The sequence below is a fragment of the Oncorhynchus gorbuscha genome, linkage group LG24 (genome assembly GCF_021184085.1).
Source record: "Oncorhynchus gorbuscha isolate QuinsamMale2020 ecotype Even-year linkage group LG24, OgorEven_v1.0, whole genome shotgun sequence".
Classification (NCBI taxonomy): Eukaryota; Metazoa; Chordata; class Actinopteri; order Salmoniformes; family Salmonidae; genus Oncorhynchus; species Oncorhynchus gorbuscha.
The window spans coordinates 35,759,966-35,772,093 of record NC_060196.1 but is presented as its reverse complement, the minus strand read 5'-3'; the positions used below and the strand labels follow the sequence as shown (position 1 = coordinate 35,772,093).

Genomic DNA, 12,128 nt, shown 5'->3' with positions numbered 1-12,128 from the left:
TTTCTTGAGAGGCTAACTTAATCCAGTCACCACTGAGTGTGGCAATTGTTCATTCCAGTCAATGGTGTGCTGGTGAATAGGCAAAGCAGTATCAGTGTAAAAAGGCCTGTGTCATCACCTGCCCTGTGTCAACCCTCATCGGTTACCAGGCTGTTCGTCTACAGAGGTCCATCCTTCCGACCCTCATTAGTGACGTAATCATTATCCGGGTTTGCTTTGTTTCTTCATCCATCAAACACATTAAGCAATTACAGCCTTGTGACGCAGACGGGTCCTATGGTATTGATATATGTTGTAACAGACTTGAGCACTGAAATGAACAGACAAATGATGTATTTCTGTGCCTGGCTTCAACCTGCGTTGTAAGTTAGGCATCGATCATCACAAGGAGGACCAACTGCCTCACCATCGTTCACTTCCCCTCATCTATTAGGTTTCCCTCAATTTGGTGGACTATCACTCTAAACCATTTATTTCATAGGCCTACACCGTAGTCTACGGTAGTCCTACACCATTATAGGACAATGAGGAGGCTATAACCATTTAATAATGCAGTAACATAACTGTAGTAGTCCTAGCTGTGTTTATCCCGTCGATATTTTATAACTAACAGAAAGTTCCAAACTCGAATTATGCATAACCTATATTTTATTTGTACGCCTTCAATTCACTTGTGCGCATTTAATGATTTGTATGCCTCGTGATTTATTTTATTATTCTGCAATCACAGTGTGAGCTACTTGAATTGGCTGTTGGAAGCAGAAGTCAATTCCGGGAAGAAGCGAAGCAGAGCAGGGAGCACACCGCGGAGCGCGATTTTGTCACGTGAGCAGAGCGGTGTCGGACTCCAAGACAGTCAGAGGAGAGACGTAACATTGGAATTATCACAGAGCAGCAACCCCCATTCATTCACGCTGGGCTCTTCTCAAATCCGCGGCGTCTTTTCCAACTGCTCTATCGTGAGTCTCGTCCGGTTGAGTGGGTTATTTTGTTAATGTCAGTTCCTTCGATTTAAAACAATCATAGTATTGTTCAGTATTTAGATTATTCTATGCGGGTGTGCAGCAAGTTTACCAAACCTTCAAACTTGCTCCTAATGGTTCAGAAGTAAAGCACGTGACGTTACCTGGGACTGAGTGCACCTGTCCTGGTATAAAGTCAAGTAACCATGTTAGGACCATTTATACAGAGGACGGAGTAGATTGGATCATGTATTTTATGCGCTTTCATAACTGATCGAAATGTGGGGAAGTTCTCTGCCAATGGACACAAGCCGAACACAGCGGGTAGGTGTGATAATCATGAATGACATTTCAATGTTTGTACAGACACTTAGACAAATATTTATTCAGCATTTATTTTTGTAAATGTTGGAGTGCGCGGCGAATTTGGGCTTCCCTGCTATTGTCGGCTATGCTGTAATGTCCATCCATATTATAGGCTAGCTAGCCTAATGTTTATTCACCGTGCATGTTGTGTGGATAAAAAAAAAAACCATTTTAAACCTTCCCTTACAATGAATTACTTGTCCAACGGTCTCTCGGTCTCTCTCTCTCATATCCATAGGCACGGTAGGCTACGGCAGTGGCTCTTTTTTGCAAGATGGGCAAAATCTGACAGAGACAGGTTGAAAGTTGTCTCCTATATAAAATCAATCTCTAGATTATTTCAAATATAGGCTTTTAAACCGGAGTATTCGGGTTTGACCAATTTGGCTCATGCAAGCATTCTGGATGCCAATAATTGTATAACCCCAAAACAAAAGGGGCTATAACTGTATATAACGCAATAGAAATGATGTTTCTATTGCAGGCGTCTAAATGTTACCCTCTAGGCTAAACTCTGTCTTGAACCTATCATGGAGCCTTATCAGAGGATCCACCATACAGACTATTTGTTTTTACAGGTGAATAGTCAATACCTGGGAGATTGAGTTCTTTTCAAGTCAATGGGTTATACGCCCTTTTAAAACAGCTCCTACCCTCTCGAAGGGCTCTCCTTTTACTGCCTGTATGGATTATCTATACATTTTACACTCCTCCCGCATTTCATTAACTTGTTGATGTGCGGTCTGGACTGGGGTTCGGGTTCGGGTGGAAGTATAGGGATGTGGACTGGGGGTCGGGAGGCTGGTACACATGACACTTCTCCCATTTGTCCTATACGTTTCCTGGAGCCACATAGACAGACCATGTAATACGCGAGGACGTACAGGGAGAGAGATTACCTTCAAGGCCGATGCTATCGGCACGATCAACTTTAAAGCCCTCAAGGGGGAAGTTAGTCTTAGTGTAGCGTTGATGTCCACCTATAAACTACATGATACAGCCACCATAGACCACCTACATTTCATACATCACATTCTACCAATAGAAAAACAACCCACTGTTTCGTGTGGTTGTGTAAAGATGCAAATGTGTGGAAACATAGAGAGACTTGCCTGAAAGTGTTATTGTTGATGGACTTCTCATACCGGTGCCTGTACAGAAACCAGTGCTCTGCTGTGCATCAAACAGCGACTCGAAGTCTTTACCTTAAGGTTATTTCTCTGATACTGTACCTTGCATTCTCTCAAAACTACCCAACTACTAAGATTCCATTCCTTTCTGTTTCAATAGATCATCTGAGTATTGGTCCACTGGATAGCTCACAGGTCATTTTTGAATACCTACTTTCACCTGGTGCAGTTTATAATTGCTTTTATTAATGGTGTGTTCGTAAATTCAATCAAGGAGTGCTATAGTGCGCTCTAGGCATTCGTAAATTCAGACCGTTGTCAGATTGTCCATTCTTAAGCCTTTAGCTCTAGGATTGAAAGATGGCGCCGACAGAGATGGTCGACTCGCTTCGAGTCCTTAGGAAACTATGCAGTATTTTATTTATTGATGTATTATTTCTTACTGTTACCCCAGGAAATCTTAAGTCTTATTACATACAGCCGGGAAGAACTATTAGATATAAGAGTGACGTCAATTTACCAATATTACGACCAGGATTGCGACTTTCCCGAAGCGGATCCTCTGTTTGGACCACAACCCAGGACAATGGACCTAATCCCAGAAGCCGGCCGAAAACAACGACTCCGCAGAAGGGGCAATTGGGTCCTGGACATTCTGACCTCCTGCCCCCAGGTGGTGAAGGTAGGAAACAACCAATCTCCACTTCGCTGACCCTCAACACTGGGGCCCCACAAGGGTATGTGCTCAGCTCCACTCTCTGTTGACCCTCGACTGCGTGGCCATGCATGCCTCAATCATCAAGTTTGCAGATGACACAACAGTAGTGTGCTTGATTACCAACAACGATGAGACAGTCTACAGGGAGGAGGTGAGGGCACTCAGAGTGTGGTGTCAGGAAAACAACCTCTCATTCAATGTCAACAAAACAAAGGAGAAGATCATGGATTTCAGGAAACAGCAGAGGGAGCACCCCCCTATCCACATCGAAGGGACAGCAGTGGAGAAGGTGGAAAGTTTTAAGTTCTTCGGTGTACACATTACAGACAAACCAAAATGGTACACCCACATAGACAGTGTGGTTAAGAAGGCGCAACAGCACCTCTTCAACCTCAGGAGGCTGAAGAAATTTGGCTTGTCACCCAAAACCCTGGCAAACATTTACAGATGCACAATCGAGGGCATCCTGTCGGGCTGTATCACAGCCTGGTAAGGCAACTGCACCACCCTCAACTGCAAGGCTCTCCAGAGGGTGGTGTGGTCTGCACAACGCATCACTGGGGGCAAACTACCTGCCCTCCATGACACCTATAGCACCCAATGTCACAGGAAGGCCGAAAAGATCATCAAGGACATCAACCACCCAAGCCACTGCCTGTTCACACCACTACCATCCAGAAGGCGAGGTCAGTACAGGTGCATTAAAGCTGGGACTGAGAGACTGAAAAACAGCTTCTATCTCAAAGCCATCAGACTGCTAAACAGAAATCACTAACTCAGAGACGCTGCTGCCTACATTGAGACCCAATCACTGGCCACTTTAATAAATGGATCACTAGTCACTTTAAACAATGCCACTTTAGATAATGCCACTTTAATAATGTTTACATATCTTACATTACTCATATTGTCACACCCTGACCTTAATTATCTTTGTTTTCTTTATTATTTTGGTTAGGTCAGGGTGTGACGAGGGTGGTATGTGTGTTTTTGTCTTGTCTAGGGTTTTTTGTATATCAATGGGGTTTTGGTATTGTCTAGGTACATTTAGGTCTATGGTGGCCTGAATTGGTTCCCAACCAGAGACAGCTGTTTATCGTTGTCTCTGATTGGGGATCCTATTTAGGTTGCCATTTTCCATTTTGGTTTTTGTGGGTTATTGTCTATGTGTAGTTGCATGTCAGCACTCGTTATGATTAGCGGCACGGTTTGTTTAGTGTTCTTCGTAATAAAGAAGAATGTATTCAAATCAAGCTGCGCCTTGGTCTCATCAATACGACGAACGTGACACATATCACATGTATATACTGTATTTTATACCATCTACTGCATCTTGCCTATGCCGCACGGCCATCTCTCATCCATATATTTATATGTACATATTCTCATTCACACCTTTAGATTTGTGTTTATTAGGTAGTTGTTGGGATATTGTTAGATTACTTGTTAGATATTACTGCACTGTCGAAACTAGAAGCACAAGCATTTTGCTAAACTCACATTAACGTCTGCTAACCATGTGTATGTGACCAATAAAATGTGATTTGATAGGGGCGTTCAGAGCGCACACTGGACGCCCTGGCCGAGGAGTAGGGTTGATCCGAGAGTTCTGACCTCACAACAGTAGTCAAGCACCCACGCTAACTGCCTAATGTTGGCTAGCTTGCTAGCTACTTCCAGACACAAATGAGAGAACACTTCACTCTGGCCATTTTACTCACCCTAACAGAGCTGGTTAGGCTGGTTTCATGTTCTCCAGAGCGTTGGGGACTGTAACTGCTGCTGACAACAATTTAATTATGCGTTTTTGCCGACATTTGCTGACACCGGCCATAGTCAACGGGTGTTGAGCGTCCATAAATTCATCAGTTAGTCTGCGCTCTGGCACACTCAGACGAGAGTGCTATGAAATCGGAGTAGATAGCCAGAGTGAATTTATGAATGCACCCTTCAGGGCTGCCTAAATAGGTCACAATTATCATGCATCCAAGGAAATGAGTGACACAAACTCTTTTCTATAACCCCCCCAGGGCAGGAGATGGACTTTAGAAAATACGTTTTATAACCTGAACTTCTATTTGAAGTGAATTCATTAGAACGGATTTTTGGTTTTGTCATTTTCATTACCCCATCTTGGGCTTTCAGAATGTTTATGGTAAATGTGAATTTGTGAAAGTGGTTAGTGAAGCAGGACTATGCTTCCATGTTTCAGTAGTTCAGTCAAACACCAGCAGCACTAAGAAGGAAAGAACCAATTCCACAATGTTAGAACAGCCATGGCTGAAAGAGCAGCACAGCAGCTCTCTGTTATCTCTGCAGATAAACGTTTAGTCCTTCAAATATTGATATTGGCTTCTTCCCCAAACCGTCAGAGCACTGTTACAGACACTATCACAGATTAAGTTGGAAGCCCAAATTACTCTAGTATGGCAGGATATGTAGAGTAGACATGTTGCTATGATACAATATCTTACTACAGAGATGACACAGGACTCCTTTTTGAGAAGGATGGTGTAGTCCCTCCAGCGGTCACAACTGGTGAGCACTACCTGAGTGAGGCTACTTATAGCTTGCCACCAGTGCAAAGTCACAGAGGACTTGTGTTTCACATCTGTCAGTAGTCCTGCATGTAGGACCAAGCATTGTACTACCCTCAGATTGATGATCTGTCTAACTAGCAAGACGGCACAAACGGATCTGGGACCAGGCTACTGTCTCAGCATTCATTATTATGTCGACTACTAGTCAAAGGTCCTATATGTATGAATACATGGTCCATTATAAAGATGTAGGGTCTTAATTTGACCAATATTGTTGTTGCAAAATAATCCTGCAGCAAAAGCATTTTAATTTTAGTCCATACTGTTGCTTGATCGGTGGTTAGGCTATTAGCTGGACAAAAGTAGGCTACATGAAAAGTGCAACTCTGTTAATATAACCGTGTGTTAGTGCAAGTTTTCAGTTAATTTATGTAAATCACTGAGTTAATCTGTATTCCATGCAGTGCAGGAAAATTGTCAGCAGTAAGAGTGATCAAATTTAAGATGTTAGACCTGTATGTGACGACAGTGTATGGTCCTTAGGTCTCCTGGGTGTTATGTTACGGTCCATAACCACCTCCTCTCAGGGGTGGTGTTCTGTGCATTTATGGACCTGTCATTTTCTGAGGAGAGAGAGAGAGAGAGAGAGAGAGAGAGAGAGAGAGAGAGAGAGAGAGAGAGAGAGAGAGAGAGAGAGAGAGAGAGAGGCCGGTTTGACTGATATTGCTAACCAATGACAGTTGTGTACACTACACAGAAGAGTTTTATCCATCTGCTTGTATGTTGCAAATCTATTGACATACGCAGGGTTGGGAGTAACTGATTACATGTAGTTACATGTCATCTGATTACAAAAAAACTCATTGTAATCAGTTAAATTACTCTGAAAAATATTGTAAGCAGATTACAGGTACTTTTGAAAAACTAAAGTATTACTTCTTGGATTACTTTTAAATTCAGAAAGGATGTTTGCAAAAATACCTGTTTTGTCAATGATATTCAATTTAAAAAAGGCGTAAATGGAAGTTTGTTCCACATGAGCGAGTCTGACCACAAGTCAGAGACCACTATGATGACAGGTAACGAGTAAATGTATCGAATTAGAATGTAACCTACCCAACTCTGGACAAACACACTCAATTATCTGCACTTGACCCTGAATCCATTCCCATTGTTGTGTCCCTTCTGCCCATTGTAAAATAAAACAAATAGCATGTGGTAAATACATTAGAACACACAAGGCTTCAGCAGAAGATGTGACATTTTATCTGGAGCTTATTTTCCCCTCGGTTGTCCCATCAGTACGTGTGAAAGGAGCGTTACTGAGCCAATCCACCCAGGCACTGGAGCGCACTGACACGTTTCGCTGTGTTTAATCAGCAGGTGATGGATACTCCTGGCCCAACCTTGTTTTCTTCTGGACTTTCTAAATCTGCAGTTGTCTTTCATGCATACACATTACAGCATTAATACATATATTCTCTCATGCTGTCACCGTGTCTGTCTTCCTCTCTGTTTCTCTGCCTCTCTGTTTCTCTCTCTCTCTCCCTTTCTCCCTGTCTCTCAGTCCATGCACCTCTGTCTTTCTGTCTGTCCTGTCACAGCAGTAAATTGTGTCCAGGTCAAATCATTCTGTTTGTAGTCTTGTCCCTAGCTCGTTAGGTTGTCATCTTTGCCATTAGTGTAGCAGCTTTCAACGCTCTACTTCAGTTGCTGGAGAAGGGACTGACTTTTGTTTTTACATTGTAGAACAATAGTGAAGTATGGAATAACACATATGTAGTGACCAAAAAAAGTGTTAAACAAATTAAAATATTTGTTATATTTGAGATTCTTCAAAGTAGCCACCTTTTGCCTTGATGGCAGATTTGCACGCTCTTGGCGTTCTCTCAACCAGCTTCATGAGGTAGTCCCCTGGAATGCATTTAAATGAACAGGTGTGCCTTGTTAAAAGTTCATTTGTGGAATTTATTTCCTTCTTAATGCGTTTTAGCCAATCATTTGTGTTGTGACAAGGTAGGGGTGGTATACAGAAGGTATACAGAATATATACAGTGAAGTCGGAAGTTTACATACACTTAGGTTGGAGTCATTTAAACTTGTTTTTCAACCACCACAAATTTCTTGTTAACAAACTATAGTTTTGGCAAGTCGGTTAGGACATCTACTTTGTGCATGACACGAGTAATGTTTCCAACAATTGTTTACAGACATATTATTTCACTTATAATTCAGTGTATCACAATTCCAGTGGGTCAGATGTTTAAATTCACTAAGTTGACTGTGCCTTTAAACAACTTGGAAAATTCCAGAAAATGATGTCATAGCTTTAAAAGCTTCTGATAGGCTAATTGACATAATTTGAGTCAATTGGAGGTGCACCTGTGGATGTATTTCAAGGCCAACCTTCAAACTCACTGCTTCTTTGCTTGACTTCACGGGACAATCAAAAGAAAGACCTCAGAAAAATGGTCGACCTCCACAAGTCTGGTTCATACTTGCGAGCAATTTTCAAACGCCTGAAGGCACCATGTTCATTTGTACAGATAATAGTATGCAAGTATAAGCACCATGGGATCACGCAGAGTCATACCGCTCAGGAAGGAGAGGAGTTCTGTCTCCTAGAGATTAACGTACTTTGGTGCGAAAAGTGCAAATCAATCCCAGAACAACAGCAAAAGACCTTGTGAAGATGCTGGAGGAAACAGGTACACAGTAAAACGAGTCCTTATATCGGCATAACCTGAAAGGCCGCTCAGCAAGGAAGAAGCCACTGCTCCAAAACCACCATAAAAAAGACAGAATAAGGTTTGCAACTGCACATAGGGACAACGGTCATACTTTTTGTATAAATGTCCTCTGGTCTGATGAAACAAAAATAGAACTGTTTGGCCATAATGACCATCGTTATGTTTGGAGGGAAAAGGGGGAGGCTTGCAAGCCGAGGAACACCATCCCAACCGTGAAGCACAGGGGTGGCAGCATCGTGATGTGGGGGTGTTTTGCTGCAGGAGGGACTGGTGCACTTCACAAATGGTCCTGTGTAGCTCAGTTGGTAGAGCATGGCGCTTGTAACGCCAGGGTAGTGGGTTCGTTCCCCTGGATCACCCATACGTAGAATGTATGCACACATGACTGTAAGTCGCTTTGGATAAAAGCGTCTGCTAAATGGCATATATTATTATTATATATATTATTATATTATTATTATTATTATATTATTATTATTATTATTATTATTATTATTATTAAAATAGATGGCAACATGAGGCAGGACAATTATGTGGATATATTGAAGCAACATCTCAAGACATCAGTCAGGAAGTTAATGGGTCGCTAATGGATCTTCCAAATGGACAATGACCCCAAGCATACTTCTAAAGTTGTGGCAAAATGGCTTAAGTCAAGGTATTGGAGTGGCCTTCACAAAGCCCTGACCTCAATCCAATAGAACATTTGTGGGCAGAACTGAAAAAGCATGTGCGAGCAAGGAGGCCTACAAACCTGACTCAGTTACACCAGCTTTGTCAGGAGGAATGGGCCAAGTTCACCCAACTTATTGTGGAAGGCTACCCAAAACGTTTGACCCAAGTTAAACAATTTAAAGGCAATGCTACCAAATACTAATTGAGTGTATGTAAACTTCTGACCCACTGGGAATATGATGAAAGAAATATAACCTGAAATAAGTCATTCTCTCTACTATTATTCTGACATTTCACCTTCTTAAAATAAAGTGGTGATCCTAACTGACCTAAAACTGTGAATTTTTACTAGGATTAAATATCAGGAATTGTGAAACTGAGTTTAAATGTGTTTGGCTAAGGTGTACGTAAACTTCTGACTTCAACTGTACGGTGTGTGTGTGTATATATATGTATATATGAGTTTCTCAAAAGATTTTGGAAGAGTTTGTAAAGTTTTCCTCTTATTCACCAACAGTCACAATGTGTCCTGTTTTGAGGTTCAAGAACATTCTTGTGAACAAAACCGATTAAAGTTTTAGTGTGAGGCTGCATCATGAAGAGGAGTTTTGTGGCTGACAGTAGTTCATTGTGATCTAATTTGGCTTTGTATGAATCATTTAACCCTCGCTACGCAGAGCTGCATTCTGTCAGTCGTAAGACTGAAAGGTGCCATTGGAAAGTGCCACATTTTTTTGTTTCATCAGCTGAAGCTGTGGTTATACTGATATAAAAATCTATGTTGGAATAAGAAGATTAAAGCAAGATATTATTGCTGCAGAATTAATTGCACTTTTTCTGTTGTCCTAAACAAAGTCAATGGCCCGTGAAAGATTAATCACGGGAAGTTTTACCAAGTATATCCAAACAGTTTGTTCTTTTCATTGTCGACATTCCACAGCTAATTGCTCTGTATTTATTTTAATTTAGTGAACCTTGATAAACAATCCTTTAAAGAGAAACATCTCATTTAGGCCCTCAGCGACGTGTTAAATACCACAACAACTTAACAAATTCCTCTCTCTGCATCGGGGTTCCTGCTGATGCAAAACTTGTTGGTGTGACGAGAGAAAGAGGGGACAAAAGGAGCCTGAAGAGTGACTTGTATCTGGTTCATCCTGAGATTCTAAAGTAATTCATCCCAATAAACCAGTGGAAGTCATTTCTATGTCTAAACTTTCTTTCATCTGCTTTGTTTCCATAGAGCCCAACCCTGCTCCTGGATGGGTGAGGTCCCTGCCAACCCAGTCTGTCAGTGAACCCCCCCACTCCCCACCCATCGCCTCCTGACCAGGACCCCCTGGGTCACCCAGAGGAGCAGCAGGGATGTACCAGGAGGTGGCCTTCCTAGCGGGCAGCACGGAGAAAGAGTTCACGCCCTTCCACTTCCCCATTGAGAACCAGCAGGAGGTGGTAACTAAGAAGGGTGTGTTCTTCAAGCGGCAACGGCTGCTGCGGAGGCCCAATGAGGGGCAGGAGGAGAACGACCTATCAGCCGTCATCAACGTGGGCGGGATCAGGTACAATACCAAGAGTTGCTGTGTTCATCTCAATAATCAATAATCCATAATCAGAAGTCTTTGGGTGCAAGATTTAAAAGGCAAAATAATCCAGGCATTGGTCTTGCTGCTGCTCAAGAGCATTATAGAGTATTTGAAGAGTATTTCAGTGACTATTGGGCAAAGTCATTATGCAGCGGTAACATTGTGTGTTTTCCTCTCACCAGGTACCGTATCCCCTGGTCCGTTCTGGAGGAGTTCCCTCTGACGCGGCTGGGCCGGCTGAGGGGCTGTAGCTCATTGGACGAGATCATGGAGGTGTGTGATGACTACGACGACGGGTGCCAGGAGTACTTCTTTGACCGCAGCCCATCTGCGTTCCGCACCATCGTGACGTTCCTAGCGGCAGGGCGGCTGCGGCTGCTGAGGGAGATGTGTGCCCTGTCCTTCCAGGAGGAGCTGGTCTACTGGGGCGTGGAGGACACCAGGCTGGAGTGGTGCTGCCTCCGAAAGCTACGCATCAGGCAGGAGGAGCTCAAGGAGCAGCTGAGGATGGAGGAGGCAGAGCTCACCACAACCCTGACCCCCCAGAGCTGTGAGGATGGGCAGGGGCACGTCGGGGAGGGAGGGGGGGAGGAGGAGGAGGAGAGCCGAATGGCGGGGTGTATGCGCAGGCTGCACGACATGGTGGAGAACCCTCAATCTGGACTACCTGGAAAGATCTTTGCCTTCTTGTCGGTGGTGTTTGTGGCCATAACCGCAGTAACGCTCTGCATCAGTACCATGCCCGACCTCCGGGAGGAGGAGGAGAGGGTGAGTTCACTTCCTGTTTACTCCCTACTCACAGGGTTTTACTTCTGGGTCACACTCGGGTGGGTTATACATAGGACCAGGAGTTTGACCTAATCGAGTTACAGACCTGGAAACTGAGCACATCCACATCTACATTCTCCTCTTAGTAGGATGATGTTTGAGGGACAACCTCCACATGGCGAGTCTTCCCCCTTATAGTAACTCATCTTCACAGAGGTAATGTGATGGCTCAGGGTTGTTGTCAGGGATGACTGCCACGCTACAACTCCAATCAGATTATTCCATTTGCCAGATCACTGCTGCTGCTGCTGTTAAGGCACTCTCGTATTGCTCTTAATCAGGCAGTAAAGGAATAATGAACATAGAATATACAGTGCCTTCAAAAAGTATTCAGACCTATTCCATATTTTGTTGTTACAGACTGAAATATTAGCAAATGTATTGAAAATGAAATACGGAAATCTCTCATTTGCATAAGTATTCACACCCCTAAGTCAATACATGTTAGAATCCCCTTTGGCAGTGATTACAGCTGTGAAACTTTCTTGGTAAGCCTTTAAAAAGCTTTGCACACCTGGATTGTACAATATTTGCACATTCTTTAAGCTCTGTGAAGTTGGTTGTTGATCATTGCTA

At 43.1% G+C, this 12,128-nt stretch overlaps 1 protein-coding gene across 1 annotated transcript in view; it reads left to right on the top strand.

Annotated features, from left to right (window-relative positions):
- Positions 1–790: 790 nt before the first annotated feature.
- LOC124011979 (potassium voltage-gated channel subfamily G member 2-like) overlaps positions 791–12,128 on the top strand; it is a 33,371-nt gene continuing 22,033 nt past the window's right edge. Inside the window, exons 1-3 of the mRNA XM_046325275.1 lie at positions 791–1,286; positions 10,385–10,700; positions 10,907–11,492. Of these exons, the coding sequence (XP_046181231.1) occupies positions 10,507–10,700; positions 10,907–11,492 (780 nt within the window). The 5' untranslated portion in view covers positions 791–1,286; positions 10,385–10,506. The remainder of the gene's footprint in view (positions 1,287–10,384; positions 10,701–10,906; positions 11,493–12,128) is intronic.